Source organism: Eurosta solidaginis, chromosome 2 (assembly GCF_040869045.1).
Source record: "Eurosta solidaginis isolate ZX-2024a chromosome 2, ASM4086904v1, whole genome shotgun sequence".
Lineage (NCBI taxonomy): Eukaryota > Metazoa > Arthropoda > Insecta > Diptera > Tephritidae > Eurosta > Eurosta solidaginis.
This window is the reverse complement of record NC_090320.1, coordinates 8,181,132-8,206,417: the sequence shown is the minus strand read 5'-3', so window position 1 is coordinate 8,206,417 and position 25,286 is coordinate 8,181,132. Positions and strand designations below refer to the sequence as shown.

General features: G+C 36.4%; 2 protein-coding genes across 2 annotated transcripts in view; both read right to left on the bottom strand.

Moving 5' to 3' along the window:
* Positions 1-25,286, bottom strand: part of Caper (RNA-binding protein 39-like protein Caper) — a 103,031-nt gene that overhangs the window by 38,961 nt on the left and 38,784 nt on the right. The gene's annotated exons all lie outside the window — the stretch shown is intronic.
* Positions 23,717-25,286, bottom strand: part of cta (Guanine nucleotide-binding protein subunit alpha cta) — a 47,016-nt gene continuing 45,446 nt past the window's right edge. Inside the window, exon 7 of the mRNA XM_067764300.1 lies at positions 23,717-25,089. Within this exon, the coding sequence (XP_067620401.1) occupies positions 24,732-25,089 (358 nt within the window). The 3' untranslated portion in view covers positions 23,717-24,731. The remainder of the gene's footprint in view (positions 25,090-25,286) is intronic.

The following is a 25,286-nucleotide window of genomic DNA, read 5'->3' as shown; positions in this document are numbered from 1 at the left end:
AAAACAATAATTTTTTTTTTTTTTTTCAAATGATAATTATTGATATCTTTTAATTTTTCTAAATTTGAAAAATTGTATATTGTTTTTGGAATAGTAAGTAGAAAATTTTTCAGACAACCTGCCATAGCTGCGCAGATAGATCTATTTCGAAGGGTGCTAAGCCTTCATCATCAGTACGCTTTAGGCGCGCTGCGCTAACCATTCAGCTATACAGCGGTGGTTTGTTTGACTGACAAATTGCTATTTCTATTCCTTCTTACCAACTATATTTATTCAGTGTTGCGCCATCTGTTGCAAATCACTGATAATGCTGGATTTGTATTTTTTCTATTACTTACTATTCCAAAAACAAAATACAATTTTTCAAATTTAGAAAAATTAAAAAATAACAATAATTATCATTTGAAAGAAAAAAAAAAAATATTGTTCTGCCCTTGAGCTCGAATCGAGCCTTGAATCATTTATCAATAGGCCGATAAAAACAATAACAAAATGGCGAAAGGGTAAATTTTTCGACCAAAACACTCGCCAAAACCCAAAAATTTTTTTTTAAACTGTATCGCCAACGTTTTTACAACAGTATACATACAAATCGGCAAAGGTTACCGTGCACAGTTTTAATTTATTGTTCTCGAAGTTTATGTGTCCGAGGATTACGTGTAAAGCGCTGTTAAAAAGTGTGGTCTATTCTGAAGTTACTAACTAATTATTCGCCGGTAGGGTTTTCATAGTTTTCGCTGCACCGGGAGTTAAAAAACAACAGCAAAAAAAAATGTGTACAGTTACTTTAGTAAAAATAAATATTTTTGTTTAAAAGCCGCTAAATTGCACAATTGCACAAAGTGTTTGCAGAAGCGGCGAATGACCTGTGAACGTAAGATTTCCAAAGAAACTGAAAGAAACGTGAAGCGAAATATTGAGAATCACTGGCACAATGATAATAAGGTTATCAATAACATCACTTAAAATTCTTAAAAAAAAAAAAAATATTTAATAAGAACGGAAAGTTAAAGCTAGCTAAAATGGATGTAAAAATGTTTTCTATTTCCAGTTTTGCAACAAAAGCGGCATATAATGTCTCAATTATGTTGTTAGTGTGGAAATGAGATAAACTGCATTAAGCAAGGAAACAAATACAAGCAGGATAGCCTAGTGGTTAAGGCAACTGCAATTTCACCGTGTGATTCGCGGTTCGAATCTCGATGAAAGCTTTGATAACATTACGAAATTGCCTGATGATGGAAATGGTTTTCAGATTTGTATATAAAAAAGCTTGAACAGTTAATTAAAAAGAGGAGAATCCACACATATCCCAGAATTGCTGCAGTTGAACGGTATTGGGTTAATGACATGCACAAAATGCTTGACTAGTCCATGCCGTCACAAGACATGAAAATCGAACTTTACTTTTCTCGAACAAAGTGCACAGGAGTTAATCAAAACTGGTAAAACCAAAACTGCGAAAATTGAGAACAATTTTTTGCTTCCTTCTTTTAATGATCAATTAGCTTAAAAGCCGTTTCTCAAATGCCGATTTCTCAAATGAACTATAACATTTTGTGAACACGATTTGTGTTTATAGCGCTGATAAATTTTTAAGTTCAAATAAGAAACCGGCCATAAATGTGCTAGTTTCTATTAGAAAAAAAATTATGAGAAAAGAAGTAAAGGTGTATAAGTTCAGCTGTAACCGAACATTATATACTCAGCGTGAGCTTCAATTGTACATTTCATTTCAGATAAATTACTTTTCTACATAACAGGCGGCACCGCGCGTTACAATAAAACTTGATAAGTGAAATATCATTGATTCAAAACAATTTTTTGCTAAGTTATAGCTTATTTTTCTAGTCTACGACCCTTTTAAACTTGTTTTATATCTAAGTTGCCGTGGTCTTTAACCGATCCCCGTCAATTACTAGAAATATTTTCTGCTATAAAGAAAATATGTGTACACAATTTCATTACGATATGTAAATTTTTCTTCCAGTTATGGCTCCCGAAACATTGAAAATTGCTTAGACATAAAAGGGGCGGTGCCACACCCATTTTCAAAAATTTTTGTATTTTCCAATTTAATGTTATAATTCAATTTAGAAGTAAAATTCTATTGACACAAAGCTCTTTTTCGCTACGATATAGCATATTATTTCCATCTACGACCCTTTTAAAAATCTTTTATATAAAAGTGGGCGTGGTCTTTAACCGATCTCGTCCATTTTTTCCTAGAAATATTTCCTGCTATAGGGAAACTTTGTGTACCCAATTTTATTACGATCCGTTAATTTTTCTTCGAGTTATGGCTCCCGAAACATAGAAAATTGCCTAGTCATAAAAGGGCACCGCCCATTTTTTTTTAAATTTGAAGTTTTTCGTATTTATTGTTATAAATCCACTTGGGAAATGAAATACCATTGATATAAAGCTCTTTTTTGCAAAGATATAGCTTATTTTATTCGTCCACGACCCTTATCTTTTATATAAAAGTGGGCGTGGTCCTTAACCGATTTCGTTAATTTTTCTTCAAAGCATTCCTTATAGTAAAGGTAACCTCTCTGCCGAATTGTGTTACGATAGGTTTAACGATTTTTGATTTATGATTAATAATATTTGTAAAATTGATTTTATCACAAGTGGGCGGTGCCCCGCCCATTTAAAAAAAAATTTATCAAGAGTCTCAATATCAGTCCACATGTCAAATTTCAACATTCTAGGTGTATTATTTACTACATTATCAGGTTTTTTGTGTTTTCCAAAATTTTATATATATAAAAAGTGGGCGTGGTTATCATCCGCTCATTTTCAATACCAATCTATTCTGGGTCCAGATAAGCTAGTGTACCAAATTTCGTGAATATATCTCAATATTTACTGAAGTTATCGTGCTAACGGGCGGACGGACAGACGGACGGACATGGCTCAATCAAATTTTTTTTCGATACTGATGATTTTGATATATGGAAGTCTATATCTATCTCGATTCCTTTATACCTGTACAGCCAACCGTTATCCAATCAAAGTTAATATACTGTTACGAATATTAGCAAAACTGAGGAGTGCTGCCATCTCCAGGCCGATGCTAAGCAGTGACGTGAATTCACATCAATAATTCAATCATTATGTATCTACATAAACGAATCAATAATTGCGTCTACACATATGTACACATTCCGACGAGCAACATTTACATACAAGGCAGCGAGAGATGAGATGTCACACACAGATGAATTTACATACGCTTATGTGTGTGCGGGAGACTGTAAACTACAAACTCACATATGTACATCTGAGAAGCGCTAAAAAGTAGACAATTGTAAACAATTAGAAACTATATGAGAACTATACACACACGAATATAGTTGGTAAGTTCTGGAAATGGAAGAGCCTAGAAGTATGCAGCGTAAACTATAAAAGCGTGGCAGGCGAGTAAGAAGTAGTTCAGTTTGAGTTGAGCAATCAATGAGTTATTGATTAAGCACGCGATCTGGCGGCCAATAGTAGAGTTTAATTTGAGTTATCAATCAGTTTGGTTATTAAGCCAGCGAGTAGCAAAGTATAAGTGTATTGTGAAGTACTTTAATAAAGGCCATTTTTCCATTATTCAATATTGGAGTTATTTATTCAACAGTTTAGTGATTCGAGCTTAGCAGAGGATTGCAAATAAGAGGATTTGCAAGCAAATTCGTTACAATTGGTGTCAGAAGAGGAATTGTTGAATAAATTCTAGAGGAACATGGCAAAGTTAAGTGAATTGAAGATCCCGCAACTGAAGAAGTAGTTGGAGAGCCGTGGATTGAATACAAGCGGCGTTAAACTCGAACTTCAGGCACGGCTACGAGAAGCAATGGAAGCAGAAGGAATTGATGTGGAAGAGCATGTCTTTCATCTTGATGGCGAGGAGACAACAAAAATTGAAGAGAAAAATGAAACACCGCAGACAATGGCGAACACAGACCTGAACATGATATTGGCTGCAATATCGGCACAAATGTCCGAAATGTCATCACAAATATCTACCAACATGTCATCACAATTGGAAGAACAGAAGACACATATTGCAGAAATGTCGTCAGAAATAACATCGAAGATTGAAGCACAAGAAACACGTATAACAGAAATGTCATCACAAATATCCACAAATATGTCATCACAGCTGGAAGAACAAAAGACATATATGGCAACCCAACTGAAAGAACAAGAGACACGCATAACAGTACAACTAGAAGCACAAGAGGCGCGTATATCATCAAAACTCGAAGCGCGCATGGACGAAAAAATAATGCAGTTTGAAGAAAAATTCGAGGCCGAGGTGGATGCTTTGAGAGGACGTATCGAGCAGTTGCAACTAAATCGCCCAGCAGTTTCAACGAGTAATCCAAAGGTAAAAACACCATCCTTTGACGGTTCTGTTCCTTTCCAGGTCTTTAAGCTACAATTTGAGAAGACCGCAACAGTGAACAATTGGAATGCTGAAGATAAAGTTGCTGCACTGTTCATGGCGTTGAAAGGGCCTGCAGCTGAGATTTTACAAACCATTCCAGAGGGCGAACGGAACTGTTATGAAGCATTGATGGGCGCTCTAGAGAGACGATACGGAAATGAGCATAGGAGACAGATATACCAAATGGAGTTGCTGAACCGCTTCCAGAGGCCTGGTGAAACATTGCAAGAGTTTGCGTCGGATATTGAAAGGCTAGCACATTTAGCGAATGCGGACGCACCCGTGGAATACACTGAAAGGGTGAAAATCCAGAGCTTCATAAATGGCATACGAGATGTGGAAACGAAGCGGGCTACATACGCAAACCCAAAGCCAACATTCGCAGAAACGGTGTCACAAGCTCTGATTCAGGAAACAGCGTCGCTTCTGTGTAAGCCAGTTTTCAAAGCACGCCGTGTGGAAGTAGAAAGGCCGGAGTGGGTAGACGCAATATTGGAGGCGCTGAAAGGATCGCAAAAGCGGAGTGAAAAAGTTATCAAATGCTTCAAATGCGGGAAGACCGGTCACATTGCACGTCATTGCGATCTTGGCCTTAATAGTTCCAACAATGTGGGTGGGCGTAAACGCAAAGCTGGAGGAGATGAGCAAAAGCGAGTAAGAGGTAGAGATCGAGAGCTAGATCCAGCTATTGAATGCCCTGTGATATCTGTGTTGCAAATTGGTAGAAAATCGAGCAGTCTTACCGTCAGAGGCAATGTCGATGGCAAGGAGCGTGTACTGACTGTAGATACGGGCGCATCTCATTCCTTGATTCGATCTGAATTAGTCAACAGGAGAGTTAAACCGTTACCTGGAGCAAGGTTGCGTACGGTCACAGGCGAGTATAACCAAGTCCAGGGAGAAGTGATATGTGAAGTACTGATTGGGAAGGTCATGGTTTTACACAAATTCGTTGTGGCGGAGATCGTTGATGAAGTCATATTGGGAGTGGACTTCTTGGTTGACCATGACATCAAGATCGATATGCAGAAAAGGGTGATGCATTATAAGAACCAGGATGTGCCAATTAACTTCAGTTTGGAAAAAGGTTTCAGCAGTAATCGAGTACTGGTGGAGAAAAGTCGACAAAGGCCACGAAAGTCAAAGGTAAAGGTTGATGAAACGAATGGGCCAAACAAAGCGAAATCAAAAGTACCTGCGACAAAAACACCGGCATTGACAAACCCAAATGGACGCACTAAAACGACTGCAAGAATTTTGCAGGAAGCATGCAAGGGTGGTTTCAAGCCATCGCGCACTTCTGTTGGGAAACGGCGGAACGATACTGTCAAGCCAATTCCGTCAAGCGCAAGCTCTGCGAAGTAGTCCATTGGTCAAACAACAGAGTGCGAGGGAACGACTAAGGATAATGAGTAGTAAGATCAAACGCAGGTACAATGAGAACAATAATTCGGAAGGGTCCTTGGAGGGAGATTTGGTACTGTTAAACAACCCTCACCGGCGGAAAGGTTTTCCAGCCAAATTTCGGTGCAGTTGGGAAGGCCCGTACAAAGTTGTGAAAAAGATCAGTGATACCATCTACCGCATACAAACCACTGGGAAACCACGGATTAGAAGGGTGGTACATTTGGAGATGCTAGCGGCGTTTAGATTGGGAGATTTGTCTGATCGGGACGATCAGACTTAGGTGGAGGGCAGTGTTACGAATATTAGCAAAACTGAGGAGTGCTGCCATCTCCAGGCCGATGCTAAGCAGTGACGTGAATTCACATCAATAATTCAATCATTATGTATCTACATAAACGAATCAATAATTGCGTCTACACATATGTACACATTCCGACGAGCAACATTTACATACAAGGCAGCGAGAGATGAGATGTCACACACAGATGAATTTACATACGCTTATGTGTGTGCGGGAGACTGTAAACTACAAACTCACATATGTACATCTGAGAAGCGCTAAAAAGTAGACAATTGTAAACAAGTAGAAACTATATGAGAACTATACACACACGAATATAGTTGGTAAGTTCTGGAAATGGAAGAGCCTAGAAGTATGCAGCGTAAACTATAAAAGCGTGGCAGGCGAGTAAGAAGTAGTTCAGTTTGAGTTGAGCAATCAATGAGTTATTGATTAAGCACGCGATCTGGCGGCCAATAGTAGAGTTTAATTTGAGTTATCAATCAGTTTGGTTATTAAGCCAGCGAGTAGCAAAGTATAAGTGTATTGTGAAGTACTTTAATAAAGGCCATTTTTCCATTATTCAATATTGGAGTTATTTATTCAACAGTTTAGTGATTCGAACTTAGCAGAGGATTGCAAATAAGAGGATTTGCAAGCAAATTCGTTACAATACTCTGTCTGCAAAGTACGCTGAGTATAAAAATGCAAACTTGTCGACTTACAAGGAAAATAAGCTGCACTTTCTTTTCGGAACAATCCTTACAAAAATATCAATTAAATATAGATGTACTCAAAAATTATGAATAACGAAATAAAAGTACATACTACCTTTAAAACCAATATTGCTTTCTTTCATACTTTCAATACTCAGTTTTCCACCACAATTTGGAAGCTCTAAGTCCGATAATAATTGACCAATCGAACAAAAACTTTAGCAGATATATTCTTTATACAATAATAGCCGTGTTTTTTTTCACACGCATATACGTTTACGTTTGCGTGTGAAAAAAACCCCTATCCTCGCTTAGATAATGCTTAGGAGACCCATCTAGCGGCAATGGTTAAATAACTACAGCTACAGCACAGGGTGTACCGAAAGCGGAGACACAACCCTCTGATCGCCATAGGGTATAACATATATAAATTTAGTAGGGCAAATTTTATGCGCAGCAATTTCAGAGGTGTATTTAAAGTGTGTCGCTTAGCAGTCCATATAAAGTTTAAGCGTAAACGTATATAGAAGTGAACAAATAAGGAAGGCTAAGTTCGGGTGTTACCGAACATTACATACTCAGCTGAGAGCTTTGGAGACAAAATAAGGAAAAATCACCATTTAGCAAAATGAACCTAGGGTAACCCTGGAATGTGTTTGTATGACATGTGTATCAAATGAAAGGTGTTAATGATTATTTAAAACGTAGTGGGCCTTAGTTCTATAGGTGGACGCCTTTTCGAGATATCGCAATAAGGGTGGACCAGGGGTGACTCTAGAATGTGTTTGTACGATATGGGTATCAAATTAAAGGTATTAATGAGGGTTTTAAAAGGGAGTAGCCCTTAGTTGTATATGTGAAGGCGTTTTAGAGATATCGACCAAAATGTGGACCAGGGTGACCCAAAACATCTTCTGTCGGGTACCGCTAATTTATTTATATATGTCATACCACGAACAGTATTCCTGCCAAGATTTCAAGGGCTTTTGATTTCGCCCTGCAGAACTTTTTCATTTTCTTCTACTTAATATGGTAGGTGTCACACCCATTTTACAAAGTTTTTTCTAAAGTTATATTTTGCGTCAATAAACCAATCCAATTACCATGTTTCATCTCTTTTTTCATATTTGGTACAGAATTATGGATTTTTTTCATTTTTCGTAATTTTCGATATCGGAAAAATGGGCGTGGTCATAGTCTGATTTCGGCCACATTTTATACCAAGATAAAGTGACTTCAGATAAGTACGTGAACTAAGTTTAGTTAAGATATGTATATCGTTTTTTGCGCAAGTTATCGTGTTAACGGCCGAGCGGAAGGATAGACGGTCGACTGCGTATAAAAACTGGGGTGGCTTCAACCGATTTCGCCCATTTTCACGGAAAACAGTTATCGTTATAGAATCTACGTCCCTACCAAATTTCACAAGGATTGGTAAATTTTTGTTCGACTTATGGCATTAAAAGTATTATAGACGAATTAAATGAAAAAGGGCGGAGTTACGCCCATTTTGAAATTTTCTTTTATCTTTGTATTTTGTTGCACCATATCATTACTGGAGTCGAATGTTGACATAATTTACTTTTATACTGTAAAGATATTACATTTTTTGTTAAAATTTGACTTTAAAAAAAAATTTTTTTAAAAGTGGGCGTGTTCGATTTCGCTAATTTTTATTTAGCACACATATAGTAATAGGAGTAACGTGCCTACCAAATTTCATCATGATATCTTCAACGACTGCCAAATTACAGATTGCAAAACTTTTAAATTACCTCCTTTTAAAAGTGGGCGGTGCCACGCCCATTGTCCAAAATTTTTCTAATTTTCTATTTTGCGTCATAAGGTCAACGCACCTACCAAGTTTCATCGCTTTATCTGCCTTTGGTAATGAATTATCGCACTTTTTCGGTTTTTCGAAATTTTCGATATCGAAAAAGTGGGCGTGGTTGTAGTCCGATTTCGTTCATTTTAAATAGAGATCTGAGATGAGCGCCCAGAAACCTACATACCAAATTTCATCAAGATACCTCAAAATTTACTCATGTTATCGTGTTTACAGACGGACGGACATGGCTAAATGAATTTCTTTTCTCACCCAGATCATTTTGATATATAGAAGTCTATATCTTTCTCGATTAGTTTATGCCGTTACAGATTACCGTTATGCGAACAAAGTTAATATACTCTGTGAGCTCTGCTCAGCTGAGTATAAAAAAACACAGCTAATACCAACCTTCCTTCCTTAATTGGAGCTTAACACCGTTACCAACGCCTGCTTCAAATGATCGATCACCTTTTCTTTTAAATAAATGGGGCACTTATAGTTATTTTTGCTGCCTGTGAGCCAGAGTAAGTAGTAGGACGCAATTTACAATTTAAGTTCTCTGCAACTCTTATATAAAAGGGGGCTAGAGCACTCGGTATACTTTGTTTTACTCGAAAAACTGAGCCTTGCTACCTCTCTTAACTCTCTATCCCATTATCTTCTACTTTGTCTTTTTATCATCTTTCTTCTAATTCTTGTCCATACCTTACTACTTTACTACATGCATATTCCTCCCAAACCCCTTTCCACTCCAACTACCGCTCCCAATCCCACTTCCTTTCTTACTTCCACTCCCAATCCTACTAACACACTCACTCCTACTATCACTTTCACTGCTAGTTCCAGTCCCACTCCTTCTACATCTTTCACCAAAATTTCTCTATATATGGAATCTCTATACCAAATATGGAATATCTGCCTCACCTCACCGGCCGATTTCCTCTCTGTGATGTATTCACTTTCTGGGCAAACAGAGGCATTTATCATACTGTAGCTTCTGCAAAAAAAAAATTATTTTCTAAATTTTTGCCTGTTTGATCAGTATATTCCTCTCCCTCCTTTTCTCATCTCCTTCTCTTCTCTTTCGTGTTTTCCCCTCGCAGTTTCGTCGTTTTCTAATCCAACTTTTTTTCCTCTCCCTCAACCTCTCGCTATTTCTCCTCCTCTCCCCCTTCTCTTTCTCTCCGTCTCCCATTCCCACACCTATCTCTTATTTACCTTCTTCTTTATTTCTGTCAACGGCCTTTTGTATAACCCTATCTTTCGCTCTTCCTCTTAACCACCAGGTTATCTTCAGCAAATCAAATGTTAGTGACCGAGGTACCCCTGTATCAAATTTCAAGCAAATCGCAAACACTACTTGGCCCACAAGAAAAGTTTTTTAGGAACATGCCAGTCAAGGAGGTATCCCTATGTTAGATTTCTAGCAAATCGCATTATAATTACAATTTCGTAGAATAGGTCGGCCACGGGTCGTATTTCCCGGGAAGAAAAGTTTCTCAAAAGAAAATCGCACCATAAAATATTGTGACGAATATAAGCACCACTAAGCCGTTAGTAAATAATCACACAACAACAAAAACATGAAGCAGCCACTATTATGTACATGTACACATTAAAGCTAGCAACAGTTATGAAGAAGGCGACGAAGAGCTATCTCACACACACACAGATGTGGTCACCAGCCAAAGTAGTTACTCACACATACACGCGCATTTGGCAATAATATACAAATATGCATGTACTCATATAACTAAATACCAAGCAGGAGATACAAGAGTTCTATCAGGTGAAACGTCTAGACCTTTGGAGAAATATGCGAGCGAAGCAACGGAGAGTATAAAAGCAGCGCAAGCTGAACATTCAGTGATCAGTTTGATTTAAACACGCTGTTGTGAAGTACGTGATATTGAAGTATAATTGTACTATTTCCAAGTAGACTAAATAAAGACCATATTGCAATACTGAATATTGGAGTGATTTATTCAACAGTTTAGCGATTCGAACGTTAGCAGAAGGTTTGGAATAAGCGGAATTTCCCAAATTTCGTTACAATTGGTGTCAGAAGAGAAATTGTTGAATAAATTCTGAAGATTTTGAATACAACTTGGACATGGCAAAGTTAAGAGAATTGCAGATCCAACAACTGAAGAAGGAGTTGGAAGCCCATGGATTGGATACTACTGGCAATAAATCCGAGCTACAAACACGACTAAGGGTAGCTATGGTATTTGAAGGAATCAATGCTGAGAGCAGGCCCGTCAAGAGGGGGTGGGATTGGAGATTGGAAATAATTATTCGAGGTCATCAATTGTCCTGTTATTTTTCCACGTGATTGTCATGACGAGGCATATCCTACCTCGTTGTTAAACAGAATCTTGCAAAATGGAGAGAAAGTGGAGCGTTACTGGTTAGTGTGGAGTGCCAGTAGCAATGCTTTTTATTGCCTACTATGTCGTATGTAAAGCACCAATACTTTAAATCGACCTAAAATTTGTTGTCCTGGCGGATATTCGAAATTGCAGGTGTGGAAGAAGCTATACGATAAACTGCCAGCCAGGGCCGTAGAGAGAAAATCCGGGCCCGGGACTAAAGAATTTACGGGCTCCCTATAAAAAATCCACTAATACATTTGATTAATTTGAATTAATGACGTCTCATTCATGAATCATTACCCAGCCAGCATTTTTTGAAAATTTTGATCAAAAAATATTCAAATACCATACCCCAAGATGATTAAAAACGTTCAAATTTAAAAGCATTTTCTGTTCGAAAATTAACGTATCGTCGGGAGAAAAATGTACCATAAATGTGATTATTCTTGAATAATCATTTGTGATTCATATTTCGAAACGCTTTTTATTCATATTTGATATCATTGTAAAATTGAGCTTTAATTGTTTTAGAGTAATATTTGACTACTTTTCAGAGTAATTTTCTGATCATATTCGTGAACATATTTCAATCGTTTTGGTTGAGATTTTTGAATCATTTTTGAATGCGATTATGATGCATTTATTCTTCATATCTCATTCCAAATAGATACTACATAATAATCTTATTTCGTCAGGGGAAGAAATCATGCGGAAGTGAGCTATTTGAACCACAGGTCACTCGCAAACAAACTTGACGTATATACACCTGCGACTACAACATCCAGCATCAGATATGATCGTCAATATCTTAAAATACGATACGGCACGGGATGTTGAAGACATATCCAGGTACATATGTCAAGAGAGTTTCACTTACCTGGTCAAATAGCTCACAAAGTTTGTATTGTCCACCTATTACGTATTTTCTGGGAAGCCGAAGGTGGAGAAATGGTTGGGGAAATCTTCGGGCACGAGCAGCATTACATTATTTTTGTCTTGAAGAATATCTTTTGCATAAATTATAAAATTTTTATATATTTTTTCTTAGCTTCATGATTGAAAAAATATGTGTATGTGAAAAAAATAAGATTTTTAATTAAAAGAAAAATTTCAACAAGTATAAAATCCATTATTCAGTCGACAAATATATTCATAAAAGATTCAGAAAGCTGAATGAAAAATGATTATAAATTTTTGATCATCTAAAGTAAACACATTTGATTCAAATATGATTCCAAAATGTGATTGAAAAACTATATTCAGTTTTTGATCATCAAAGGTAAGCATATTTGATTATTCTTTTTGTTGGTTTTTATGAAATATTAAAATTTAGTCATTAAAGGACTTCAAAAATGATTCCAAAAAGTGATCGAAAAATGCTTTTTAGTTTTTCATCATCAAAAGTATTCATATTTGATTATTTATTTTGTTCAATTGTATGATAACTCATTATTTAGTCAGAAAGAGTAATCAAATTGTATTTATATGTAGGGAAATTGAAAATTTAATCATCTAAATGCTGAGTGGGTATTGATGGATTATATCAAAAAAAATTTTTGCCACATCAACTAAATGATTTTTGGACTAAGAGCTGAAAATAACATTTTAATACATTTCTGATAAACTTAATGATGATTATAAATTTTAATTATTCAATATAGGTGGTTCGGATATCAAAGAGTGGCCTTTCTTGCTTTTTTCGCTGCAAAATTTTATATAATAATATCCAGGGATGCACCTTAACGTTAAGCTAATCGTTTATCAAAAAATTTCCACCGTTTCCGTTGAAACACTTCGAAATATTATCGATAAAGAAATTATCAAGATAAATTGTATCTCGTTTTTAACCGAAACGAAAAGCTTTCGTTTACGTTAAAAACGTTAACAAAAACGTTATACTTTATGTTTGAATTGTGCTGGCAATGCTATAGCCATGGTGAAGCCGTAAGGTGGTAACAACGAGGGCACATACACACACAAACTCCATGTAATTTGTTTGTGTAATTCGTTGGTGGTAATGTCAAAAATACTCTGAGAAATGTTCGTACTGTCAAAATTCATGAGAAAAGTTGCAATCAGCTTGGCGAATGCTTTCACCTTTAATGACTCCGCCATCAATCAGCTTTGCCAGCATAGTTTTAAATTAATAATCAACATAAACGATTTGATTTCGTTTTGATATGGCAGAAAACGAAACGAAATCATTTCGCTAATTTGACGTTTTTAACGTTAATAAACGAAACGAAATGACTTTGTTTCGTTTATTAACGTTAATTATCGTAACGAAATGATATCGGTTCGTTGGTTAAGCATGCCTGATAATATCAAAATTTAACTGTCTTGCCAAAACGGATTCAACACAAAGCGTGGCAAGTCCTAAAACTAAAAAAAAGAACTTTCTGCACTAGCTACAGTGACAGGTATAGTGCAAAAGATACGTAAAGCAACCCAAATGTTGTGGAAAATTGTATACACATTTTAAACATAGACGGCATTTAGCAATTCCAATGGTGACAGACCTTTATCAAAATTTGCTTCGTAAATGTGTTTCAAGTGAATTATTTCACATTCTAAGCTTTGAGAAATGTTCGACTTGTATTTTTCGACAAATTTTGCTGCGCCGCCCGAACCGTAGTTTCATCCACGTCTTCAAATTGCCACAACAAGGAAAACGTCTCGCTCAAATTTCTCATAGCTGCAAATCGTTCAGTAATGCCTGTAATTTCCGAATCAACGATCACCAGGAATGTATTTTTTATAAAATCAGACTATGAATCATCTGTAATCATCTCATTTAAATTATCTTCAGAACGTCTTTTGGGTTTTCTCTTTCGAATGTCCGGAAACTTTGGCGAGATGTTCAATTGAATAGAAACTGCTTTGCATTCGTTTAAAATTGTTTCCCATTGGTTCCTGATCAACTTCAAATCAGCTAATAAGGCATCAAGATGTCGGACCTCAACATCTATGGTGGCGTCTCTAGCTTGCAGGACCACGTTTCTTTCATTAATGGTAGTCAGTATTTTAACCAAATTGAGGACAGCAAGATACATTCGCACTTGTTGATGTACTTGAGAATGCCGGTAACATCTCCGTATGCTTGCGCAGTCAAATTTGGCTTTTGTATGAAAGACTATGAGAGAGCTCGGTACATTTTTTTTGAGGATATCCCATCGTTGTGGACTGCTGTTGAAAATAGTAAAACATTTTTGTACAACTCCGAAGAAAGTAATTGCAGCCGTACACCATTCTGCAGCATCAACACCACATAAATTGAGACTGTGGGTTGTACAAGGCGAGTAATCAGCATTCGAGTTTTTGTCGAAAATATGACGTAGTGCTCCGTTGTAAGCTCCTTTCATATTGGCGCCGTTATCGTACCCTTGTGCACGACAATATTTTAATGGGATTTCATGTTTACGAAGAGTATGGCAAATTAGATCAGCGATTTTCTGACCAGTTTTTTGGCAAAATGAACGTAGTCAACGTGACTAGCGCTAACTCCATTTCAATTCGAAAGCAACAAATTTTACAATTCAAGAACGGTTTTTGGCTTTCGTGGATTGTAACCAAAAAACTGGTCAGGAAATCGCTGATTTAATTTGCCATACTTGATTGAAGATTGTCGTGCACAATACGTACGATAACTGCGCCAATATGAAAGAAGCTTACATTCTCGACAAAAACTTGAATGCTGATTACTCGTCTTGTGCAACCCACAGTCTCAATTTATGTGGTGTTGATGCTGCAGAATGCTGTACGGCTGCAATTACTTTCTTCGGAGTTGTACAAACATGTTTTACTATTTTCAGCAGCAGTCCACAACGATGGGACATCCTCAAAAAAAAAAAACCGGAATTCTCAAGTACATCAACAAGTTCGAATGTATCTTGTTGTCCTCAATTTGGTACAAAATACTGACTACCATTAATGAAAGAAACGTGGTCCTCCAAGCTAGAGACGCCACCATAGATGTTGAGGTCCGACATATAGATGCCTTATTAGCTGATTTGAAGTTGATCAGGAACCAATGGGAAACAAAAAATAGTTGCTATTCAATTGAACATCGCGTCAAAGTTTCCGGACATTCGAAAGAGAAAACCGAAAAGACGTTCTGAAGATAATTTAAATGAGATGATTCAGAGTCTGATTTTAGAAACAATACATTCTTTGTGATCGTTGATTCGGTATTCACTGGCATTACTGAACGATTTGCAGCTATGAGAAATTTGAGCGAGACACTTTCATTGTAAACATTTACCAGCATATGTCCTTTCAACTCATATTGCAAACTGTCAAGTCAAACAGATCGATTTGAAAGGTCCAAAAAGTTACTTTTTTATTTATTATAAAATGAAAATTTACCAAAACAATGAAGAATCGGACAGTGAAAATGAATAAAAAATATTAAAATACTAAATATTAAAGCGTGTTTTTTATTATTTTTTTTTTTACAAACTTGGAAAACTGTTTGAAAAATAGTGAAAATCATATATGTAATACAAATAGTGAAAATCATATATGCTACAAAAGCTGTTTAAACATTTTTGTTTTTGTATTCAATAATCGAATGTACCTAAATTAAATTTTTTTCTTGTCACACTTATATTGCTACAATCACAAAAATTTTATAGGCTGTTTTGTTTTGATTTCGACTTCAAAACACATCGCGAGCATTTTCTATTAGCAATATAGGAGTATTACATATATGGTGAGTATGCTTAATTAGTAGTAGATTGTTTCTGACTCATAAAAAAAAGCAAAAAAATGAATTGTTTACAATTATTTACAAAACTGAATTGTTTACATAAACAATTACATTGTTTACATGTAAGCAATTGCTGTAAACAATGTACAGAGTTTACAGGCACAACCCTGCTTGAAACACATTTACGAACCAATTTTTGATAAAGGTCTGTCACCATTGGAATTGCTAAATGCCATCTACATTTGTTCAAAATCTGTATACGATTTCCCCAACATTTGTGTTGGTTTACGTATCTTTTGCACTATACCTGTCACTGTAGCTAGTGCTGAACGTTCCTTCAGCGTCCTTTCAAGAATAAAAAGCTTTCATAGATCCTGTTCATCTTAAGAGCGAGTTTTAGGACTTGTCATTCTTTGTGTTGAATCCGTTTTGGCAAGACAGTTAAATTTTGATATTATTATAAAAAACTTTGCTGCGAAAAAAGCAAGAAAAGCCGCTCTTGGATATCCGAACATTCTATATTGAATAATTAAAATTTATAATCATCATTAAATTTATCAGAAATGTATTAAAATGTTAACAAATAACTAGAAAAGATTATTTGAAACAACATGTGGCTGTTAAAAGAGAATTTTATTTCTACGTTACAATAAAACAGTATAAATCATGGTATAAATATTACCAGGTAAAACCATTTACTCTTCTTGGCGGCCATAATGGTTTTTTGATTTTTAAAAAAATTTTAAAATCACTCTCTTAAACTTTGTGGAAATGCCAAACCAAAGTAAACACAAACAAATTGCTGGTTTGACATTTTTATTTTTGTTTTATGCCAAAAAAATAAAATGCTTATGACCATGATGTAATAACGACAAGGTGGTCTATGTAGTGACAGCTAATTTTGAAAACTCCCATACAATACGAATGATGAGAAAAAGGGGAGGAATAGAAGAGGCCGTTTTGTAAAATAGTATTAAATAAAATACTATTTTGGTGACGAAATTGGGTGTTGAGTTAAATTGTTTAAAAAAATATTACTCATGTTAATATACGCAAGTCAAGACAGAGAAAAGCAGGTATAGAGTAGTGGTGTTGGCCTTTTATATCGAGAGTGCTTAATCAAGTCCAGGGAAACCAATCAACGGGATAATGTAGAAAAACTTCAAAACTTATCAGCCTTAGCAGATACCTTGAGATACGGATTCTGAATGAGGATCTGGAATTCTGAATTAAGGGGCCACACTATCTCCCCAAGGCTGCAGCCTATGAGGTAATAAGTGATAATATCTGTTATTATATTTGATATAATTAGCCAGGTGTAGAAAAAGCAGCTACCCTGCTGAAATTACTTTCGCTACCTCGGGCGTTTTTTAAGAGCACGAGAGCTCGTTTTATATGTATATGCAGGGGGAGGAAAAAGGTTCGATGGAAGTGTGGATCGGTAGCCACTTAACACAGTTGAATAAGCATGCCCTGATGATTGAAATTCCAGTGTGCCCTTAAAGTTTTTTAAAAGCCTGATGAGAGGTAGGGCTGGTGATTTTACCTGAGTAATGAGATACCCGGGTACTCAGGTAGCGGGAATCCGGTTACCCTGATATTACTCGAGTATCCGAAAATCCCTATGCCCGAAGATCACACCAAATATGTGAGCAATGTGGTGTGGAAAAATTGCTTAAAGCCGTTTTCATGATCGGGACATGAATTACTGCAGAGTACAAACAAAGGTCAGATAATACCCGGCTATCCTATTATGCGGTTTCCAGGCATTAACCACATTATTCCGGCAGCTGGCTCCAGTAACAACGTGAGAGTTTGCCGTGTCAGGTATTGTTGTTTTGGCGAGAACATCGAATCGTGTGACTGCCGCATTTTATGGCGCACGTTTTACAACCCGATCCGAGATTCACTCGTCAGCACCGCAGAGGTGAGATAATATGCAGGGCTAAAAATTACAGAAGGATGAAGTAACAAAGAATGCACACAAGTATGAAGCTTCCTAAACGTCATTCACCATAGAATTGCCTACGGGTACACTGACTATCAGTATAGTGATGTGTTTAAGGCTAAAACCAGGAAGGATCACTCGGTCCTAATTTGTTTGTAGTTGAAGGTTTTCTGATGAAAAACTGCTTTACAATGTGTAATCAAACACTATTGCCTGCAGACCGAGATAAGCGCTAGAATTGGCACTTGCCATATAAAACAACGCACACAAGAAAACAAAACAGCCACAAAGAGATGCGATAGAAATATGGTTAACTCTAGAAAAGCTTTGATTTGATGCCGAATCTAGGGTATTTCAATACATCGCATTGCAATGCACATACGAGTGCCACCTCTGCCATAATATAAGTGATGCTTGGCAACTTTGGCAAGGGTTAACAAGAGTGTAACTGGTCCCAATGAATATATAGCCCCTAGCACGCTATCTCACCTAATAGAGCCTAATCAATTTTCCCAACTCCCGAAACATTGGCAAAGTCATTACATATCCTGTCTTTCGACCCAACCACGTCGACCATGTCGCGACGGGCGGAAGAAATGCGTTTGGACCACACTCGGAGCGGCAAAAACCAGGAAAAAAGTACCTGGAAAGGGTAAAAGAATTTAGATGTACATTATGATTATTATTTTAAAGAAATTACCTTCACATTGTGTGGATAATATTAAAATTTCTCTAATTTTGTTAAATAAACAAAATTATTTTTATGAAAATTGTCACCAATTTGAATGAAAGAAAAGTCAACACAAAATAGAGTTGGAGAAAAAAGTGATGCCGTTGCATACTTTTCCAGGAAAATTAATTTTCATGGTTCTTTCTACAATCTTTCTTCTGAATGAAAAAGTAATTCAGCAAAGAGGCAAATTGACTTTAAGAGTGGGAGTTCAAGATGGCGGATTAGAAAGAAAAGCTGCCAACGTGGCTTATGACATCAGTGAAAAAATATTTCGAAAAGTTTTGAAATCGGTTTTTATGTATATGGCAAAAAAATTAGTTACCAGTATAATGGATGCCTCAACACGTGCTATTTTTCCAAAGGGACAAAAGAAAAGGCCTTACTTCTTAACCTCGTCTAATTAAGAAGCGAATGTTGGAGACCACCCCTATTTATTTTTCATTCATCCTTCTTCACGTGGTTGATACGTCTTTAACCCTTAAATATGCTGTAACTTCACGCCAGTCTCAAGTGTCCTCGCTACTGTGGAAAAAATGATCTTTGAGGTATTCTTTGGTTTGTTTTGGTCCCTTTCCTCTCGGTTGGAAGATCAATTAATTTTTTAATTGGCGCTTAACAGTTTAGGAGATGCTGGTCGTTGCGTAACAAGTCACTCCAGCTAACTCTGTTTCGCGATAACTGACGCCAACAGGGGGCACCAAGAGCGATCAATGTCTTCCCCACCTGCTTCTCCGAACCCAGTGGAGATCTTCCCATAACTTGCCCACGCCAGCAAAAACGCTGTAGCTCTTTATAGCTTCGTCGTCCAGTTGGAGTATGATAATTCGTGGATGCTGAATTTACCGGCTGAACGGTCAAAGTCTGTCGCCATGGTGTAGAGCTAGTGTGTTGGCCTAGCCATCAAAACTATTTAAGAAAATTTGTATAAATGGTATTGATTGTCCCTCGGCATTACCTTGGCACCCAAAAGTTCGCCCGAATTAGCAGATAAATTTTTGGGTCGGCACAAAACATGTATTTAGGTGAGCCCGTTCGTAGAAAAACGAATACACGATACGTAGCCTTCGAATTGGATGGAAAGCTAGACCTTAATCTCCTCAGATATATATCACACCAAATTGTTATTATTAGTAGATATGTATCTCTTCTGTATACCTTGGCGGTAAGTCGGGTTTTTCTTCTCGTCGCGAAGACCGATACATTTTTAAACAATTTGTTGAAGGAAATTCCTCAGAAGAGGATCGTGGCCTGATGTGGGTGACCGTTGAGATTTCTTATTTTCTGGTTATTTCCACCAATAATAAATTCGGTTTTGGATAAAATATCATAATATTAACGTTAGAACGCAAAAATATATGGTAATTCTATACGACAGCATGAAACTGGTAATACGTGTCTAAAAATACCGAGAGAGGTGTCAAAAGACTCGTATTGACCTCGACAACAATAATCCGAATGCGGAAAATGAAAATTTTAGATCGTTCAAAAGATAGTAACGAAAACTCGAAAAATGACCGCGGAGTGTTCCGAAACCGAGGGTAGGATCCATAGTATTTTTGCGTAGAACACCTTTCCACATTGATATTTTTGGACGTGTATTAAGAGTGTCATGCTGTCGTATAGAAGTACCAAATATATTACAGTTTGTTATATTTTTGTTATGAAAACAACACCAAAATAAAAAAATAAAAATGTGAGAGCAGTGAGAATTTTAAAATGTTTTTAAACGTCATTTGGCTTTCACCGGTTTTACCTTGTAATATTTATACCATGGTATAAATAGTAAATATTCTGCTTCTCAATTTTATTTTCAGCTCTTAGTCCAAAAATCATTTAGTTGATGTGGCAAACATTTTGTTTATGTAATCCATAAAATAATGATTCATGAATGACACGTCATTAATTCAAATTAAAGAAATGTATTAGTGGATTTTTTATAGGGGGCCTGTAAATTGTTTAGTCCCGTTTTCTCTCTACGGCCCTGCTGAAGAGTATGTCATTCTGTTCATTCTGGTAGCGGCAAGACAACAACAAAAATGGAAGAAAAAAACGAAACACCGCAGACAGTGGCGAGCACAGACTTTAACATGATATTGGCTGCAATTAGGGCTGTGAACTGCATTTGGATTTTTCAACTATCCGGATAAACCAGATATTCGAAAAACCGGATAGCTAAGCAAAAAATCCCGCTATCCGGATTCGTAAATGGAAAATCCGGATATCCGTATGTCCGAATACTGGAATATAAGTTGAATATCTGTACATCAGAATTGAGCGAAGCAAACATCGACAAATTATTCACAAAATGTGTTTGTAGATTATTAAATGAATGTCAAAAATTAAAAAGCTACTAGCTAAGCGTGGGGCAGTTGAGGGCGAGAAGTTTAATATGAGTTATAAGGGAGTAATTTGATGCGCTTGTAGGCGTATGAGTCGTGGCACAGTGGATGACGTACCCGACTCACACGTTTGGGGTTGCGGGTTCAAAGCCCACTGCAAGCAAGCATTTTTTTTTAATTTATTATCTTTTTTTATTTTATAAATTATTATTTTAATGGACTGTATGTTATTTTACTTAGAGAGAGGTCACTATGTACCTGTTACACCTTGTATTTATTCATTGGGGGCGAGCACTGGGGGCTCCAAGGTATTGACTGCGGGATGGGCCACCTTGTTTTGCTTTGAAAAACCCTTTTTACACCTTGTATTTATTCATTGGGAGCGAGCACTGGGGCTCCAAGGTATTGGCTGCGGGATGAGCCACCTTGTTTTGCTTTGAAAGACCCCCATTACACCTTGTATTTATTCATTGGGGGCGAGCACTGGGGGCCCCAAGGTATTGGCTGCGGGATGAGCCACCTTGTTTTGCTTTGAAAAACCACCTATTACGCCTTGTATTTATTCATTGGGGGCGAACACTGGGGGCTCCAAGGTATTGGCTGCGGGATGAGCCACCTTGTTTTGCTTTGAAAAACCCCGCTTTGGGATAAAAAATTTAAAATTTGTCTTTAGAATATTTCACTAATAAGTTGAGAATTACAAGCACACTCAATGGCTAATGAAACAAACGAAAGAAAAAACTCATAGTTTAAGTCGCTTAAACAGCTACAATTTTACAAACATCAACAATTTTACAAAGCGTCGATTTAAACTATTAATGAGTGCTAAAATGGTCAGCAAGATTTGGGATAATTTCCAAAAAAGTGAAAATAACAGTGCCATTTGTTTATATTGGTAAAGAACGCTACAAAACAAAGGATCGACATCAAGTCTATGGAGCCACTATCGGTTTTTCCATCTTCAAGAGAATCGTATGGACGCAGCTTTTCTCTCTGAATCTGCGCCAGAATATCAGCCGATAAATAAAATAAATCCGGATATCCGGATGGTTTCACAAATGATTATTAACCGGATATCCATGCCGTCCGGATTTTATCCGTCTCAACGGATATCCGGATATTCGAATATGCGGATTGTCCCAGCCGTAGCTGCAATATCTGCACAAAAATCGACAATGACATCTCAGATGGAGTCACAGGAGGCACGTATTTCAGAAATGTCGTCTCAATTGGAAGAACAGAAGACATATCAGGTGTATGCATATGAAACCGGTATTTTCTATAAAAAAAAAAAACACATTTATTTCAAGAGAATGGTAACGAATATTTTATTCAAAATAAGCGCCCTCGCTAGCTACACATTTTGACCACCTCTCATGCAATTTATGGATACATCGCCGAAAAAAGTCTTCGTTTTTGAAGCAAACCAGTCATCGAGCCATTTTCCAATATTTTCGTAAGAAGTGAAGCGCTGTTCGCTAAGTGCGTGATCGATGCAAATAAGTGAAAGTCGGATGGAGCCGAGTCTGGTGAGTAAGCGGGGTAGGGTAGGAGTTGCCAGCTGTACGACTCAACCAATTCCCGAGTCTGTTTTGTTCGGTGTGATGGTGCATAATCATTGAGAAAAATCACTTTGTCATGCCTAATTTCATATTCTGGGCGTTTTTGGCGCAGGGCACGGCTTAAGTTGGCCAATTGTTATTGGTAGCGTTGACCATTAACAGTTTCACCTGGTTTTAGAAGCTCATACCATATTAAACCACGCTGATCCCAGAAAACACAGAGCATTGTCTTTTTTCCGAAGCGATTTGGTCTTGGGGACGATTGTGCTGGTTGGCCAGGGTCCATATACGATTTATTGCATTTGGGATTCACGAAATAAATCCACTTTTCATCGCCAGTAACGATCCGATGCAAAAACGACTTTCTTTTTTGTCTGGGGAGCAGCATTTCACATGTTGTTTTCCGGTTTTCCTGCTGTCTGTTGTTGAGCTCATGTGGCACCCATCTTCCGGTTTTCATAATCTTTCCCATGGATTTAAAACGTCTGGAAATTGTTGTCTGGGACACATTTAGTTGTTCTGTGAGCTGTTTTTACGTTTGACTATCGTCTTCATCCAGCAAAGCCTGTAATTCGACGTCCTCGAACAACTTGTTGAACCACTCATTATACTGCGTACGACCAAGAGCGTGCTCTCCGTAAGCTTCGAAAAGCATTCGATGAGAGTCTATCGCCGATTTACCCAAATGGAAGTAGAAAATTAATGCTCCCCGCAAATCATTGTTTGAAGGCACGTATTTCGACATTTTCAAGAGCGAAAAAAAACACGATGTTGTATGAAACTTGAAATGTTTGGTATTGGATCATTGTAAATTTTACCAAGTTGCGCAACTAACAGCTGATCGGTGAAAATTCGCACATTTACACGCACAGTTCTCGACTCACGTTTCAAAAAAAAACTTTAGATTATTTAACTCAAATTTTAATGTGAGATAATCCTTACGAATTTATGTATATAGAATATATAAGGCGTTTTTGTTGTTATTAAACAATAGTTTTATTTATATTAAAGCTTTTATAATTTTTTTATTTAACTTCGAAAAAACTCCGAACACCATTCCTTCATTATATGACATTCGACTGCCTAGTCCGCTGCCTTCGACCCTATTCGCAACATAACCTCTATTTAAGTTGCCAAACTATATAATAAACAATGTATTGGATATTGTTGACAGATGATAAGACGCCAACTAGCGCCAATGGTAAGTTTTGACTGTTCCTACAATTGCGCCTACTGACCGCTAGATGCCAATACCGGTTTGATATGCATACACCTGATATATGTCATCTCAACTGGAAGCGCAAGAGGCACGTACATATATCTGAAATGTCGACAGAAATTTCGAAAAGAAAATAAAAATGCACATCTATATATTTTGTGATACCTTATTTTTTATTTTATTTACTTTTTAAATATTCAAGGGACAATTAATTTGTTCGATTCGTAAAGCGATAAATATATAAATCACAATAAAACTTGCATATGTGTGGGTATAGTAATTAGTTACTTTTGTTAGAGAGGAGTGGATATAGAATGAACATCTGCTGTTAAAAATTTATAAAAAAAAATATGTATGTATATATTATTTTTCATTTGTAAATGTTAGTAGCAAAAATGTAAAAATCGATTACGTTAAATATATTAAGTATATATTTTTATAAATGTATATGTTTATGTATGCATGTTTATACTGCGATATTAATTGCTTACACTCATCGTTGATTACTCACATACATTTCTTATATTGACATTTGGTAATTTTTGTAATGCCTTCAAATTTAACGTCCACTTTAATGTTAACAAATATGATATTCTTTATACATTAGGTAAAACTATAATTTAAATAATATATAAATACATTATATTTATAAAAAGAGTATGAATAAATTTGATTCTTATGTATGTATGCATATATACGAGATAAGTATATAAACGTATAAATATTCAGAACATGTTATATACATTAAAAGCTTTATATTGATATACAAATGCATACATACATACTACATACATATATTTATATTAGGTTTAACATAACAATAAACACTTTTCGTAAAATGTATGTACATATGTGTGTATGCACTTTTAATTACAAAATCATTTACATATTTCAATAGGGTTCTATTTGCTTTTTTTTTTTTGTTTCATCACTATAACAATACTTCCCTAATTATGATGTAAATACTATAAATATATGTGACCCGGTCTATGAAAAGGTGGCTTATGACTCAAAAAAACCAGCTGTGAACAGCTGCTTCTCGCAATTTCTTTTTTGAGTCATAAGCCACCTTTTCATAGACCGGCTCACATATAAAGATGCCGATAACGTACAAGGAATCGGTAGAACTATTGTCCGTCAGGTAGCTGCCTATATTTATTCTGTTTTGTTCTTTTTCATTGTAACATCAAAGCATTCAAGTTTCTTTGTAGTATGGTGTCTTTGACTGAATGAAACACAACTTTTATATTTCGAGTGTCTATGGCAGTGGTGAAATGGTGATATATGCGGCTTTGTGGACTTTTGTGCACACTCATAAATAATTGCAAAGTGAAATTTTGCACATCGAGCAATGAATGTGGGTTCCCGCTGAATTGTGGGTAATACCAACGGATATCAGTCTCTGGATTGCGTACTTTTTGTTCAAGCAAGTCAGTTTTATTTAGAAATAATATTATAGATATACCCTTAAACGTATTATTGTTAACGATTGTGTCGAATATGTTTTTCGATTCTTCCAAACGGTTTGTTTTTCTAAAAAGAAGAAAAGTTTTAATTAAATACATATTACACTTTTCACCACTTTAGTTAGACCGATACTAGAATACGGATCAATAGTCTGGAATCCTTAATATCGAGTTCATGCAAATAGACTTGAATCAGTCCAAAAGCAATTTCTACTTTTCCCTTTAAGAAATTTTCAGATTTTCAGTGGGACTCTGCGTACAATC